This window comes from Patella vulgata, chromosome 4, assembly GCF_932274485.2.
Source record: "Patella vulgata chromosome 4, xgPatVulg1.2, whole genome shotgun sequence".
Lineage (NCBI taxonomy): Eukaryota > Metazoa > Mollusca > Gastropoda > Patellidae > Patella > Patella vulgata.
This window is the reverse complement of record NC_065882.2, coordinates 82017155-82034502: the sequence shown is the minus strand read 5'-3', so window position 1 is coordinate 82034502 and position 17348 is coordinate 82017155. Positions and strand designations below refer to the sequence as shown.

Here is a 17348-nt window from a genome sequence, read left to right as displayed (position 1 = left end):
ATTATCTTGCTTCATTAAAATTGGTTACTAGTCATGAGTAAGATGCTGGCTGCTAACTAGGAGGTCCCGGGTCTGATTACGGTGTTTGCCAATAAAGTCCATCAGGACATTTCAGCTTGGTTTCCCCTTGTCAGTGGTACAGGGTGAAGGGCCTGGAAGGGGAAACCAGGCCCACTGATTCCTATGTTTGCCGAGAAAGTGGTTTGCCCTTGTCAATGGTGCAGGGTGGAGAGTCTAGAAGACCTGAAGGGAAAGCAGGCCCGAGTATCTGAAAGAGCTCCTTTAATTAATGAGAATAATTTTAATGATAACATACCTGAATGGGTGGTGTCTGATTTCTACAAAAGTCATTGACCTTCAGTTGAAGCAGAAGTGAACACGATGTCAGGATAACACACTGTAATAAAAATTGACCTTGGACTAAAATTTAAAATAGAAGAATACATACTGCAAACCGCAGGACTCAGAGAAACCCACTCCATGTCACGTACAAGCGGGGAATTGAAACCATGACAAATAACTCATGACAGACCATATGATCTAATGCACATGCGTTAAACTGTTCAACAAACCCAACCCCCAACAATAATGAAGTTATTACAGTGTATATAATGTATTACCTGGTACAATGTATATAACGTTTCACCTGGTACAATGTATATAATGTATTACCTGGTACAATGTATATAATGACTCACTTGGAACAATGTATATAATGACTCACCTGGTAGTTATTAAGGTAAGATAGGTCTGTCTGTAAATTGAGGGGTTCAGTTATAGTTTTAACACTAACATAAGGATTTAACTCCATCAAACATTTACTACTAACTTCTGCTCTAAAAATATCAAAACAAAAACAATTACAAAACTATTGTGCATAAACCATAAATATATATGCATTGACATACATACTGTATATTTCGTTTATGCTATATATTATTCCCTGGAATGCATGCTGTGATTTGAACAAAGAAAACTGTTGAAAAATTCAGGTTCAAAGTCTTAGTGTAAAAATAAATGTTTGCAAACATAATTTATCAATTTTTAATTCCTTACTTTTTATACCTGAAACAAGCATGACTTTAGCTACATGTAAAGTAAGAAAAGAGAAAAGGACACAATTTTTTCTGATTACCATAGCTGTGTATAATTACCTATTCCTATTATTCTATGGTTATCATAGCGTGTATAATTACCTATTCCTGTTATTCTATGGTTATGATAGTGTTTATAATTACCTATTCATATTATTCTAAATGATTATCATAGCGTGTATAATTAATTACCTATTCCTATTATTTTTCACATCATCTTCCCGTATAAAGAATTGTGTACCAAGATCTTCAACAGTTGCCGTTAAACTGTCCTGTATAGTTAAACACTGAAATAAAAGGAGACAAACGTTTTATTTTCATACTCCTGAAGGGGGGGTTGTGGGGGTGGAGTGAAGGAATACAAGCCTCATAAGAATATGAGATGGGGAAAGCAAATAAACTGTTGTGAAAATAAAAACTGATCCCTTAGCAGCTAAATCTTTTAGCAGAAATAAATGCCGCTATCTGACAACATTCTACTTCCCTGCATTGTACATGCACAATAATGTAACCATTATAAAGAACATAAATATATGTTGGTCTCACAATGGACCCCATCCCCACCAGAACAAAGGTTAATCGACACCCCTATGCTAGGCTAATGAAGACGGGCACTATGCTCTACCCTTATGACGAATTCCAACTGTCAAGGGATCTTTTATGTGCACGCCAAAGTATACACGTGGCCTCTGTTTTTTGTCTTATCCGATTGACTAGACAGCTGTCCTTGTCAGGCCCTCCATCCTGCACCACTGACAAGGGAGATAACCATGTCAGAAAATTCCTACCTTAATTCCTGCTAGAACAATATTCTTGGCTGAAAAAGTAAACAAAAAAAATCTTTAAAAATATTGTTTTGCAAACAATTAATGAAGTAATACTACCTTTAATGGGGAGAAAGGGGTTTTACGGAGGTTTAGTCGTTCCCTAATCACTATTAAGAATATTGCCAATTGCAGGTCTTTCTTTAGGCCTAAAATGTAATCTAGATTATGAATTAGACATTAATTAACTTATCCAGACCAAAATCAACTCTCAATGTCATCGCTAGTCGGCGATATTTGCTGGATTATGATCCCATTTGCTGCTCGACTTCCATTCATAATTCAATCATGAAATGGATGATCGAGACTATATGTTATTTATGGTACAGACTTTAGTAATGATGATCGAGGCTAGGCCGAAATTTCAATTGATTAATTCTCGGTTTATAGTGGATCAATTTGACTGAAATTTTCAGCAAATTGCCTTTACATTATCTAGTTTTTAACTATTATAGTGAGAACTGCCAGTTCTTTATTTTATCTCCCATAATGTATCTTTAAACAAAAACATTGCTCATTAAAGAAAATACAAACCTATTTCAACTCCTAGTCCTCCCATACCATGTAATAATACAGAGGACTGGGCCATCCGTTTCATAGCACTATCTCCTAGAACATAGCGCTGTCGACTGAAATAAACAACAAGATTGTTTAGAAAATGCCTCTCAATTATAAATAATGTAGCCACTCAAGGCAAATTTCATGACTTACCGCTTAATGAGGAGTGACCTCTTGATAAAATCTCAGCGTTTGTTAGTGACTGCCCATATAAAGTAAGATTTTATGCTTGAGAGCAAATATTGATACTCGCATCCATAAATTTGGCAGTCAATGAAATTCGCTATTGGAACGAAAATTCTTTGACTCAAATCACTGATAATTACATGTACTGCCTACGCCCTTTGTTATGTATTCTATAATATTTATCACTTTTTGCGAAGAAAGTCAAAAAAATTATCGATGAATTCTTAGTACCAGTCAACAGTCAGACTGAAGCTGTAGTTAGCCAGTACTTGACCCACTGTGCCACTGTGGCTGCCGACCATAATATGTAAACATATAGAAATAACATAAAAGTCTTTTTTACCTGTAAAGGGTGTCGTCTATTTCTTCTGATGCCATTTTGACACTCAGTATGATTTTGGATAACCGTTAAACAAAATTCTCCACAGAATACACAACTGAAAAGAAAAAAATGAAATATTTGGGGTTTAACTACTGTTCTGCATTGACTAGGCTAATGAAGATGGAACTGAAATGAAAAGTAAAATTCATACAAATTAAATGCAATGATCAATTTCCTCAACATCAAGACTACATTTATTGATATCTGCATTAATTTTGGACCAGGTCTATACATGTACTTTAAACTTGTTTACCATTTTGAAGACGGTTTATTCTCCTAACCATGGATAGAAAATGGAGCAAAATGTCCATTCAAAACCAAGGGGGTTAGGAGGCCGAATGGTTTAACGGGTGCACTTTATGTCTGTCTGTCATTGGAGGGGGGGAGGTGACGAATGGTAAACATGTGCGCGTTGGTTCAGAAGGTCTGGCATTGAGTCAAGTGGTGTGGTTTTGATTCGCTGCTTGCATGTGACAAGAAGTAGGTTCGTCTGTCCAACCTCATGGATTATCTCTGGGTCCTTCGGTTTCCTCCCACTGCAAAAGACCCTTATGTGCATGTGAATTTTTGAAATCAAATTGAACCATATGTTAGTCCCAAAATGACCTAGCTTGTGTCTCGTGGATGTTACCCTCCAACCCCCACCACTCTCTCACTCTGAGTGAACTTGAGTGTTTTCAATTTCCTGTTTGTATGTGACACTGCTATAGCTATATACCCCCCTAAGGGCAATTCAATTTTAGAAATAAAAGTGAATATGTTAGTCCCAAAATGCTGTCAACTACGTTCCATTTGGAACCGGAGTCTATATGGGAAGAAGAAGTAGAAATATTGGCCTTTTGTTTGGTTTCGATCATGACACATTATACGATTGTTCTCGATCATACTACATCTGTGGCATGGAGTACAATAAGTGAATAAATACCTATATATATATATATATATATATCTGTGCTATAACGTGTTTTGACAATAATAAAAGATCAAACAATAATATAAAATTATTACACAACAATCAGTAAAAATTGACTGTCACTGTCAGTCGTGTTCGTCTCGTCTGCATTTATCGATTATAACAAATAATAAATCGACGAATTGATACAGGTTTTTATATACGACACTCAAAGAAAATTGACAAGAATGTCTTTTGCCTTAATTATCTACTCGTGTAATGATCCTTCATTAATTATAATATAATAGCTCCCTTGTTAATAATTTGAAGGATTAACTACTTACTATAAGAATTTCCATGCACCAATGGATTTTCATTCGTAGTTACTTCCCTTTAAGTAATCACTAAAGCAATTATAAACTAAGCTTTCTTATTGGCTTAATTTTATACTAGCATCCAATTAAATTAAAGGATGCAAAAATATAGATACGTTATCCAGACGCTCTCCTATTACGAAAGCGGGCACTTGAAAAAAATTAAATAATCTGATTTTGATATGCCCGCTACTGTCATTCGATCAATCGAATTTTATTTATATATTATCATAATGCTTTCAAAATACAAAGGAACCTATTTCCTGATCTCACTATGTCATATATTTGAGTCCAAGTTCCACAGCGAGACACAGTCATTATGTTACGTCTGGATAATCTCGAAACGTAAATAGGTCAATAAAACCCCACAATCCTATTTACTTCCTTTTAGAATTTACAGACGGTAAGCATGGATGTGGAATTTATTTTTACTACAAAGTTGTATTTAAAAACATAATTTATTGAGAAAGAAGCCTTCAAGTACGTCAATAATTGACTTTTTAAGTACTCATCTAAGTGGTTGTTAGTGATTGCATGTATTTGCATTGAATTACAGCACTGAAGCCAACCGGCTTTTTGGTAGTTTATTTGGCTTGTTTTGTTAAATTTCATGTGACGTGGCTGTCTTTTATTTTGTCTTCAGGAGTAAATCGAATTTATCGTTCTTTTTTAATTCAATAATATCCACTCAATTTGTGAGATTTATGTCATTGAATTTTAGTAGATGAAGCTGTGTGATTTTATTTAGTTAGAAAACTAGCTGGCAATCCTCAAATCAATTGGAATAACAATGCTGTGACCCAATTATTACCCCTTCCCCCCCCCCCCCCCGACACCCACTTCCTCCTCTTACTAATGTTTTGACAGTTGATCATTCATATTGTGATATTAGTTTATTTTTAAATGTATGTTTAAAATTTAGTTGCATGTTTCGTATTTCAGATGAAGTTAGTAGTAGCAGCTGTTATATTAACCCTAGCCAGTATCTCCGTGGGGCAGGAAGACCCTGAGGCTAGATTACTGGTATCGAAAAATGTACTCAATAACTATTTAGTAGAAGGAAAAGATTTAACAGTAGAATATAAAATATTTAATGTTGGAGGAGGGTAAGTAATAAATATGACTTTTTCCACTTATATTTATGTGGTGGGTTGGATGGTCGAATGGTTAGCATGTGCGCGTTGTATCATAAGATCTGTCATTGAGTCATCTCGCGTGGTTTTGATTCCCTGGTTGTACGTGACAAACAAGGAAATGGGTCGCCTGTCCAATTGGGTTGGTTTCTCTCCAGGACCTCCGGTTTCCTCCCACTGCTAAAGACCCCTATGTGCAAGTGAATTATTGAAATAAAATTAAACCATGTGTTAGTCCCGAAATTCTCTCTCTCTCTCTCTCTCTCTCTCTCTCTCTATATATATATATATATATATATATATATATATATATATATATATATGTATTTATGTAATGTCCTGAAGTGCTCTACAGGTTTCTTTTACTTGGAGCTACAGTAGCACAGTCCGTAATACTAATACACTGACTTACTAACCAGGAAATCCCGGATTCAGTCCTGGTGTTGAACAAGAAAGTTTTTCGGGACCTTTCGATGTTGTTTCTTTTTGTCAGTTGTGCAGGACACAGTTCCTGGCAAGGAAAAGTGTTCATGTGACAAAATACTGATGTCCGCTGTAGAGAGTCTGGGAAGGAACTGAGTCTTGTTGTTAGATGGGACGACAAAATGAGGTCATTTCATTTGTACACATTGGCAAGCGCCTAAAAGAACAAAATGTCCCTCATTTCACGATGGATGGTGGGTGTATGTCGGTCTTCATTTATCTGATTTCAGTTGTATTATCCATATGTTTTGTGTGGTTTGTCAGAATTCATGTGCATTGCATTTTGTAAATTACAATTATATTCAAACGCTGTATTCAACAATAATATTGCATGTAAAGTTTATTTGTTCTGTTGTATTTATGTTTTTGGGTCAGTACTTTAATTAACTGATGTTCCTTATTATTACAGAGCTGCTCTAGATGTTCATCTTAAAGATTCCAGCTTTCCTACAGCAGATTTTGAAGTTGTTCATGGAAATTTAGAAGTTATGTGGGAAAGAATTAGCCCGTATCCTTGAAATTTAAAACTATGCTAAGTGTCTATTTTTGCCTGATTTAACGTGTTCACTTTCTTCAGGGTCTTATATATAGAAGTCTTAAAAATTAGAGCATTAAAATCAGGAGGTTTTCAGACACAATTCCTTTGGTAACTGTTATTTATTCTGACAAAGAGTTCAAAATCCTGGATACGAATTCGGTACTGTCGGTACAACTGAATTTTCATCAAATATGACTGGGGCAATTTTATTTATTACCGTACCTCACATGGAAGACATTACATATGTATTAGGAGAAAAATATTGCCGTTCTGATGTCTAATATATTGATGCAGCAAAAGCAGTGTATTTTTGGAATAGCGACATTTTTTGGTACATGTATAATTACACTGTTTTTTTAAATCAAATTGCGTGGGGTGGGGGGGAATGGTTAGCGTGTGCCTGTTGTATAATCAGCACTGTCATTGAGTCAACTGGTGTGGTTCCGATTCCCCGGTTGTACGTGACAAGGAGTAGGGTCATCTGTCCAACCTCCTGGGTTTTCTCTGGGTCCTCCCACTGTTAAAGACACCTACACATAAGCGAATTATTGAAATAGGATTTAATTTTATGTTAGTCCAGAAATGACCTAGTTTGTATCTATTTCTCTCTCTCTCTCTCTTTAATCGTATTACACATTTTTTTTTACGTTTGGGTCATGAAATATATTTTTTTCCCTTAATATCTTCATCAGTGGTGCTAACATGACACATGCTGCTATTTTACGACCAACAAAGTTCGGTTATTTTAATTTCACGTCTGCTGAGGTTGTGTATTATGGTAAAGAAGACAAGAAGGAACAAAAGGTAAAAATACTATTTTACTTTACTGCTATAAATGAATCAAAGTAACATTCTGCACACAGATTTCCATCTACTTCATACTTCAAGAATGGATCTCTGTCCTAAATGGTCGCCATTTCCTAAAATTAGTTTACTGGTTTGTAATGCGGTTCTACTCCGTTTCACACCTGTCATACACACAAAGACTAAATTAACTTTTTCAATGTTATTAAATGGAAGCAGAATAATATCTGAATGATACCCGGTCCCTAGTGTAAAGACCCCTACGTGCAAGCGAATTATTGAAATAAAATTGAACCATATGTTAGTCCCGAAATGACCTAGTTTGTGTTGAGTGGATGTTAAACCCCATTTCTCTCTCTCTCTGTACTTACCAGACTTCAGGTCGTCTGTTTTGTTACTGTATGAAGGAATGTAACGTCAGAAAACCAAGATGGGTCACATTTCTCTCTCTCGCACACCACAAATAAGCATTATTAAAATACTGATTTAACCATTTTTCTGGCATACAGGTAAAATCCAATTACCTCCCTTCACATGTTGAGCCCTGGTGTTGCTCCGGACACTTAACCTAGCGAATCACAGTAAACATAAAAACTGAACAGTGTATATGCATTTATCTGTATGCTTACTCAACTTGCCAGTGAATGACGCCCAAGGTACATACATAGAATGAAATGCTACCTATATACTGATCTGATGAAATCAGATTAAAAGAGGCAAATCAAAATAACTCAAATAATATACACATGTTGGTTTGGTTGCTGTGATGAATGGCTTACTGTGGAGATTAAAAAATGGTTAGTTTTCATAATGATTAGGAAAATTTTGCCCAGGCAGCTGCACTATGGTCTACTCTTATATTGAATTCTGGGGGGTTGGATGGCCAAATGGTTAGCACATGCATGCTGTATCATAGGTCTGTCATTGTGTCAACTGGCATGGTTTCGATTGCTCGGTTGTACGTGACATGGAGTAGGGTCGCCTGTCCAACCTCATGGGTTTTCTCTGGGTCCTCCGGTTTCCTCCCACTGCTAAAGACCCCTACGCACAAGCGGATTATTGAAATAAAATTGAACCATGTGTTACTCCCAAAATGACCTAATTTGTGTTGAATCGACATAATCCCCCTCTCTCTAATTCCAACTGCCACATACCTCGGTTGTTCTCACCATCTGAACAACTAGACGGCTGTCCTTGTCTAGCCCTCAGTCTAGGACCACTGACAAGGAGAAACCATGCTGGAAAATCCTGATGAAATTTCTCTGCTTACACCAGGGTCGAACCCACCATTTCCAGGCTAGCAAGCCAGTGTCTTACTCACTTAGCCGCCATGGCTAGGTGATATCACAGACAATATTTTTAGCTGACAATGAATTCTGAGTAGTGTTACAAATGTTTCAATCTGGGTGAGGTGCGGGTATGATATTAAAATAACACCATATTTTTGTTGCAATATAACCCGGTTGAAGCTGACATGCCATAAAACTCCATTTCATACATTTGACGTTTTTATTTGTTTTTTTGACAGTTTGGTTACAGCAGTGCCCCAGGTGAAGGAGGAATTGTTAATAAAAAAGATTTTGATAGAAGATTCTCTCCCCATGTGGTAGGTTGTTTTTGATTGATATAATATAATTTTAAAGTTGTATTTAATGCTTAAAGTCGTGGATCATATCAATTTCAGTTTTCCATTTTTCAGACATTGTCAGATTTTACACCTGGCTAAAATATACTTCCATTGATCATTTAACATTTATTTAAGATATCAACTGTACACAGGGTTCCCGTGGTCCTTGAAAATCCTTGAATATCCTTAAATTTAAAATTTCATTTTCAAGGTCTTGAATATCCTTGAATTTCGCGGAAATAGAAAAATATCCTTGAATTTCAGTTGAGATCCTTAATTTTGTTTCAAATGTCTTCAATTCCTTTTAAATATGTGATTATAACGATAGTTGGTAATGTTTTGGTTATTTTTAAGATGAAAAAGTGTAACTTTAGGCTAAAAAATGTCCTTGAAAATCCTTGAATTTGATGTATATTTATCCTTGAATATCTTTGAAAAAATGTTTGACGAAGCCGCGGGAACCCTGTGAACATTTCAACGAAAAATTATATCTTGATCTGATGGCGGGGTTGGATGGTCGAATCGTTAGCACATGTGCGTTGTATCATAAGATCTGTCATTGAGTCAAATGACGTAATTTCGATTCTCCGATTGTACGTGACGAGGAGTAGGGTCGCCTGCCCATTCTTATAGTCGCTTATAATTTTTCGTTATAAGAAGTAGCGTCGTCTGTTCAACCTTCTTGGTTTTCTACAGTTTCCTCCCGCTGCTAAAGATCCCTAAGCGCAAACGAATTAATAAATTTGAACCATATGTTAGTCCCAAAATGACCTAGTTTGTGTGAAGTGGACTCAAACCTCTTTTCTGTCTCTCTCATCCATACTAAATCTGTCTTCATTAACCCAGTCATATACTCAATTGTACATTTAATTAAGATATAAAAATATCAACTGTAGGTTGTCTGGGATTCAAAAGAGGCCCATCATAATATTTCAGCAAAAATTATACACATGTCTTGTTCTGATGGTTTGGTTACTATGATGAATGGCTTACTCAGCTCACTTTGATGTAAAACTTGAAATTAATTATTGCATTAATCTGAGTGACCAAACCTGATAGTTCACGAGGCAGGATTTTATAATATCCTGTATATGATGTCTGCAGTAACAGAGGGTCTGGCAAGGGACAATTTATAGTTGTTAGAATGGGAAGAAAAACTGGATTCCCATATACACATTGGTGTGCACGTGAAAGATCCCTTGACATCTTTATACTTTATAATTCCCAAACTTATAGCTATGTTATCTGCAGACATGCGAACAGTAGCGTCCAATCAGAGGTTGTGACATAGCGACCTCCACGGAAACCATGACATTGAACGAACCATGAACTTTGCAAATCGATTATCACGGGTAGACATTTTTACTGGAAAGCGCAAGACTTGGTATTCGCAATGATCAAGGAATCTGATAGGCTCACAAGCTGGGTGAACAGTGCCGAAATATGCAGGGTATCACGTGAAGGCCTTGATAAGATGTACGTAGTTAAATCGAAATCAAGCCTTCTATTAAAGATGTTGCTCCCTGTGATTTATGAATTTTTAAACATATTTTCATTGATGAATTTTTAAATGTATTTTCATCTTGTTTCAGTTGGATTGGTTAGTGTTTGCTGTAATGACTCTCCCATCTCTAGGCATTCCATGTTTATTATGGTACAGCAGTAGCCGACGATTCACAAGTCATGTTAAAAAACAAAATTAATATCTTTTATATAAAACAAAAAAAACATTCATTTCTTAGTTCTTATTCTCAATTTTTATCATTTAAAGATAAATTAAAATTTTATAAAATTATAATGATTTGTTTCTTTGTACTCTACTTGAGAACCATGGTGGCGCAATGAGTCGGTAGACACACGAGCCCAATTATCCGACCGAATCATTCGCGCCAAATTTTATTCTGTCAAGTGGGTGGACACACTAGGCAAATGCTTTGTCCGATGATTGCATCCCCTTTCACGTCACATGATTAAACATGGCGGCAACCATGTCTTAAAACAATCACATGACTTCTCGATATGAGTGGTGATTGGGTAATTAATTATACATTCGGGCGAATGCTTCGGCGAAGCGGACACACTAGGCGAATATGTTTGATTCGGGGGAAACATTAAAATAAAATTGAATCATATGTTAGTCCCAAAATGACGTGGTTTCCCCTTGTCAGTGGTGCAGAATGGAGGGCCCGACGAGGACAGCTGTCTAGTCCTTCGGATGAGACGAAAAACCGAGGTCCCATGTATCCATTAGCATGCACTAAAAGATCCCTTGGCAGTTGGAATTGGATATAAGAGTAGGCGATAGTGCCGCTGCCCGGGCAAAATTTCCCTCATAGCACACTGTATGGCGTATGCCCGTCTTCATTAGCCCAGTATAGGAGCAGAACAGTAGGATGTTAAACCCCATTTCATTTCATTTCATTTCAGTCCCAAAATGATCTTGTTTATGTGGAGTGGATGTTAATCTCCATTTCTCTCTCTCTCTTATGGACCATACAAGGCCTGGAAATTCCTTTATTACTGGTAGTTGGTTGTTGGGTAACAATAAATTTTAACTGATTTAAAAGGGTTTTATTTGATAAAATCAACATTTTGAGATTAGATATCACATTTAGTATAGAAGCTTGAATAGATATATATATTTATATTTATAATATACACAATAATAGTCATTTATATAAAGAAAAAGAAAGAGGTTATTCCTCTAAACACAGCAGAGGAGGGTTGGATGGCCAAATGGTTAGTGCAAAGACCCCTATGCGCAAGCGAATTATTGAAATAAAATTGTACCATGTGTTATTGTCGAAATGACCAAGTTTTTGCTCTCTCTAAGAACAGTATTTGAAGGGGAGGAGGGGTGGGGGTGCAGGTGTTAGGAATACATTATTTAGGAATTAAACCCAGTGGTTATGAATATCCGGAATTAGGAATTAAACCCAGTGGTTATGAATACCCCTTTCCATAAATAAAGAATTAAATAACACGAGCACCTGTAACGGGGAAAATCAGTTTCAATATTAAGCTCAATCTCCCAAACAGAGTTGTCTTCCCTTGCAGTCCAAACAATCGAATGCTGGATAGCGAGACTTGTGTGGAGAGTGTATTAAGCTGTGACTAAGTAAGTGCGATTATAAAATAACTGGTCTGAATCCGATTCAAGGGCAAATAACTCGTCTTCGAACGACTATTTATTTTATAATCTCGCTCGCTTGATCAGGCGCCTGTGTTAAATACACCTTACACATTTATCGGCTACATTATATGGAACGATGAAACTGGGGTTACTTATGATAAGGGATGCAATGCGCCATTTCTAATCACCCAGTGTGTTTGGCACGTGCCTCCGGGGCATGGCCATTCCTGATCATGGCCGTCTAGAATCAATTTGAATTATGGTTGACGACAATTACGACCACATTTGAGTGGTATTCTAAACTTTATAAAGCGGGATTGGCGGGTCTATCTATACTAATAATTGTGAATGTCGTTTGTTTGTTTGTTCAGGGTTTGGCCGCTACATAAGGTTGGGGCTGTCTCGAGGCTGAAATTTGGTTTTAAATTAATGGGTAGCTCGGACCGGAGTGTAGCCTAACAAAAACACAGGCCTGGTGGCGATGGCCTACCACTTCTGGTTTCGGAGTTACGGGCACAAACCCGTGCAGCGCCGGGTCAACCACTAGTACTTTATAAAAGGGGGTTACAGGTGTAATTCTAATCATGCATGGTTATGAGATTATTCTATACCGTATAAAGGGCCGGGTAGGGGTGTACGGGGGTTATTCTATACGGTACTGTATAAAGGGCTGGTTGGGTGGGTGGACAGGGGTTATTCTATACGGTACTGTATAAAGGGCTGGTTGGGTGGGTGGGCAGGGGTTATTCTATACGGTACTGTAAGGGCTGGTTGGGCGGGTGGATAGGGTTTATTCTATACGGTACTGTATGTGGGGATGGGGAGGGGTTATAAATACTGTATAATGGATGTTAGGGGTGTATTATATAATATACTGTATAAAGAGCTGGGTGGGGATGGAAAGAGGTATTCTATACTGTATAAGGGGCTGAGGGCTGGGTGGGGGGTGTATTATAAACTGTATAATGGAGGTTAGGGTTATTACTAACGGATTATTCTAAACTTCTATAATGAGAGTGTGTTCCACAGACTCGTAGCTAGCCCCAAAATATGTGGGGTCAAGTGCTTCTGGGGACGCCGACGGGGATTCTGGGGGCGCCCATTATATTATGGGCGCCCATGATCTCGTCGATGGGCGCCCCTACGGGATGCGGCACTTCAATAATCATGCCGTTTTGGGCGCCCCATTGAATAAATCTCACTCGGCATAATGCATTATGTGCGGTCCGACAATCATATATTGTCATTATAAGGCATCCCACCAATCTTGTCATTATGGGCGCCCATCCGGGATGAGGCACCCCATCAATCAAGTTGTGGTGTGAATTTTGTGATTCATTATGAGGCGCCTCAACATTTGGGGGTCGCCTCATATGTAACGACACGATTGGGGGCTCCAACCAGTGTCACTCGGCTTCATGGGGCGTCCATACTGATATGGGCACGTTGGTCGTTGGCTTCGTATTGCGCCCAACCCTATTAACATCTCACGACTTATGACTTAACCGTGCTTCCCCTAGGTATAATAGGCTCGGACTTGGTATTACGTGTATAATACTCAAATGACCCCTACATGCCAGCGAATTATTGAAATAAAATGGTACCATATGTTAGTCCTGAAATGACTTAGCTTCTCTCTCTTTATTCAATTCAGCAAACATCTTCAAACAATTAAACATTAAAAAACAGAATGAGGTAAAGAGTGTTGTTGTGGTTTTGTACAAATAAAATAAGCTTAATATACCATGAAAATACTACTACACAACCACTCGGCAAAGCAAACCTCAGCAGATTCCAGTACCGTACATCTCGCCTCGGCTGTATGACGAAGTCCGCCATTGGAACTACTTTCAAGTTCCCGGATTTACCAACGGCGTTGCCCATGACGACGCCTTTGAAGAATGTTTTATTATACAAATATTTCAAAGTCTGAAGCTGTTTTTCTTTCAGGTTTATCCGATTTTCTTCAAACAAGGACGCATTTGCACTGAAAGTTCTAAACAGTTTTCCTAATACATAAACCGGTGCCGCATCGCAATTGTATAGGCGTAGGTAACCTACATATCACTTACCGTCATACAGCCGAGGCTAGATGTAGAGTAACGGAATCTGCCGAGGTTTGTCGAGTGACTACACACCTATCTACTCGATGTCCTCGTTAAACCCACATTACATGAGGAACAAACATGGATTTAATCAGTTTTATAAAAAAAAAAGCTAAAAGAAACAGCAGCAGCACATAAAACGATGGAGGCACAATTGTGGTTCGTAAATTGAAATTTATCCTCTTCCGTGGCGATTTAACACGATAGACCATACAGATCTATATTTCGTTTCGGTTTTTTTTTATACTTTCGATGGCCTACACTACATGAAGATCTGACCGGTTGTATTGGAATGTCGCGTCCGGGATCATACGAGCGGCTTTTGACCCTATGGCGTCAGACATTGATTAATCAATCAGCGTTGACGCTTCTAGTGGTTGACTCAAAATTTCCATGCATGGCACGCCAAGAACTCGATGTAAAAGACCGTTTCATTGGCTAATCCCTCACATCAACTAGAACGCAGGTTATATAAAAATTCTTCCAGATCCTAGTGTAGTAAAGACAAGTAAAACGAAATTTTGAACCATGAAAAACGAAACGAAATAGATCTGTGTTTTAATCAGATTGGGTTAGTATTGGTTACTAATGTTTTCTATATTGGCGCGTTACATGTAATCATAAAAAAGCCTAGTCGAAACGTCGCTCAGTATTAAGCAATTCTTGTATTCCGTAGAATTGTGATCTCTGTAGACCATATTTTCCGTGTAAATTCTTTAAAAGTTGTGTCCCTTAGTTCAGCAGGTTACTCTACAAACATGGTGAATAGATAAGAGAGTGCGTTCAGATTAGAGCGATCAGGGTTCGGAGTAAAGATTAACTTATCCACTTTAAGGAAATTAGTCAATTTAGATAAGAAATTATAACATATATATCAAATATGTACTATAACACTAATATGCATTGGGCTAGGGACCACTGGTATCTGGGGACCCATTGCCACAGCGTGCTAGTTTATAACATTGTTTCAACATTTCTTAACATTTTCGGGCAACCGAAGGGTTGGTAAACCCGGCTCTGACTAGGTCCACATCCGGTCCTGACTAGGTATACATCCGACCCTGACTAGGTCCTCATCCGGCATTGACTAGATCCACATCCGGCCCTGACTAGGTCCTCACAGTGTCTTAATTCACAATATCCTATTAACTTAAACATGTTGACAAAGCTTGTAGAAAAGGGTTACAAAGTTTAAAAATAGATTTACACATAATATAATATTAACTAGTTCAATAAAAGATTCCGTCGCAGTTAGATTCGATATAACAGTAGGCCGTAAACTCGCTGTCCGGGCAAAATTTCCCACACAGCACAGTTTAGGGCATATGCCCGTCTTCATTACCCCAGTAGGAGCAGAACAATAAAAATTAAACCCCATTTCATCCAATTCATTTTTTTTAACTTAGTAGTAGTAGTAGTAATAGCTAGGGATTAACGTCCTCGCTAATGGTTTACAAATAAGGTTGCCTAAAATTTTACAAATAAGGTTGCCTAAAGTTTTACAGATAAGGTTGCCTAAAATATTTTTGATATGGTTGGTTAAAATTTTACAGATAAGCTTGGATTGACTGCAATTTCTCATCCTTGAAAATGTGAGTTTTTAACATTTTAAAACAATTAGATATCAAAGAATCGGTACGTTTTTGCGGAGTATACTGCACACTGATCAGCAGCGAATTTCGCTAGGCCGCGACAATCACTGATAAGGATGACATCGATGCAACTTAATGAGCCACAAATATTAACTTTTTTTTATGTATTAGAAAAATAAATAAAGACGTTTAACGTAATTGTAAGTAAAAATTATTTCCTATTTAGTGTAAATGGGTATTGAAATGAGTAAAAGGCTCCATTCCGCCCGAACCAGTAAGTTCTTATGTAAACAATGTGCGCGCCATTGAGTCAATTATTGATGCCGCGTGATATGACGTCACGTGTGGAACGTAGTCATCTTTTACAGAGATATTAGAGGACTTTCGTAATCCTCTGTGAAACAGACTGAGTATACTGATTACAATCACATCAAATATAATTTCAAATATAAAATCTACAAACTACAATAAAAATATAGCTTCTCTTTATAAAACTATTTGTCTTGCCTTTTTGTTTTACTAATTGGGTGGGGGTGGATGGCTGAATGGTTAGCGTACGCGCGCTGTATCATAAAGTCTGTCATTGAGTCGACTGGCGTGGTTTCGAATCCCCGGTGTTACGTGACAAGGAGTAGGGTCGCCTGTCCAACCTCGTGGGTTTTCTCCGGATCCTCCGGTTCCTTCCACTGCTAAAGACCCCTACGCGCAAGCGAATTATTGAAATAAAATTAAACCATATGTTAGTCCCGAAATGACCTACTTTGTGTCGAATGGACGTTAAACCCCATTTCTCTTTCTCTGTTTTACTAATTAGCAGCAAATCACTCAAATTTTTAATTTTTAATGGTCGCGATCCCTTTCAATCCGGAAAATAATCCAACGTTTCCACGGTAACAAGGGAAACAATCCAACATAATACACGTTACACGGTCACAAGGGAAACAACAATCCAACTTAATGCAGTTACGCGGTGCCAAGGAAAACAATCCAGCGTAATGCGCGTTACATAGTGAAATTGGAAACAATTCAACGTAATGCACGTTACATAGTGACAAGGGAAATAACCCAACGTAATGCACGTTACATAGGCATACAGTGCCTTAGATTTCAGAGCAAATCGGGGGAACGGTTGACTTTATTAGGTCGTCCCAAAACAGTGGAAAATAACGTCCCAGATCCAGAAATAATAAAAACTAAGCTGGTTAATAAAAATATTACTCGCAGTTGACATGCTTCAGGTTGGTAACTAAGGCTTAATTTTTAAAATATAATACAGCCATAAAAAATAAAAACCTGAAAACGTCTAAGTTTCAAAGGCATCGCATTGGGGCCGGGACCTTTAACTATTTGGTCATCGCTTTAAATAGTCTGGGTTTCATTCTGATAAATCAAATATTTTGACTTTACCATGTCGTTCAGCTATAAATAATTTCTGATCCTCTACGTGCACACCCCAGGGTTGATCCAGGTCATTCTTGGGGTCAAATAATAGATCTACATCTTTGCCATCACTAGAAATCACAAATATATTATTTTTGTGTTCATCCGCGACATAAATAGTTCCCCCACTATCACACGTTACCCCGACAACCAACTCAAACTCTCCATCTTTAGAACCATAGC

General features: G+C 37.6%; 2 protein-coding genes across 2 annotated transcripts in view; one reads left to right on the top strand and one right to left on the bottom strand.

The window, feature by feature from the left end:
• LOC126817090 (ubiquitin-like modifier-activating enzyme 6) overlaps window positions 1-4312 on the bottom strand; it is a 30309-nt gene extending 25997 nt beyond the window's left edge. The window contains exons 1-7 of the mRNA XM_050543890.1: window positions 4281-4312; window positions 3006-3099; window positions 2453-2547; window positions 1883-1911; window positions 1287-1381; window positions 725-836; window positions 317-397 (exon numbers count right to left, since the gene is read on the bottom strand). Coding sequence (XP_050399847.1) covers window positions 317-397; window positions 725-836; window positions 1287-1381; window positions 1883-1911; window positions 2453-2547; window positions 3006-3040 — 447 coding nt within the window. The 5' untranslated portion in view covers window positions 3041-3099; window positions 4281-4312. The remainder of the gene's footprint in view (window positions 1-316; window positions 398-724; window positions 837-1286; window positions 1382-1882; window positions 1912-2452; window positions 2548-3005; window positions 3100-4280) is intronic.
• Window positions 4313-5225: 913 nt separating this feature from the next.
• Window positions 5226-10693, top strand: LOC126817123 (translocon-associated protein subunit beta). Its single transcript, XM_050543943.2, has 5 exons — window positions 5226-5416; window positions 6336-6434; window positions 7157-7268; window positions 8797-8874; window positions 10488-10693. Exons 1-5 carry the CDS (start codon window positions 5253-5255, stop codon window positions 10596-10598), a joined length of 564 nt encoding a protein of 187 aa, XP_050399900.1. The 5' UTR covers window positions 5226-5252; the 3' UTR covers window positions 10599-10693.
• Window positions 10694-17348: the final 6655 nt, after the last annotated feature.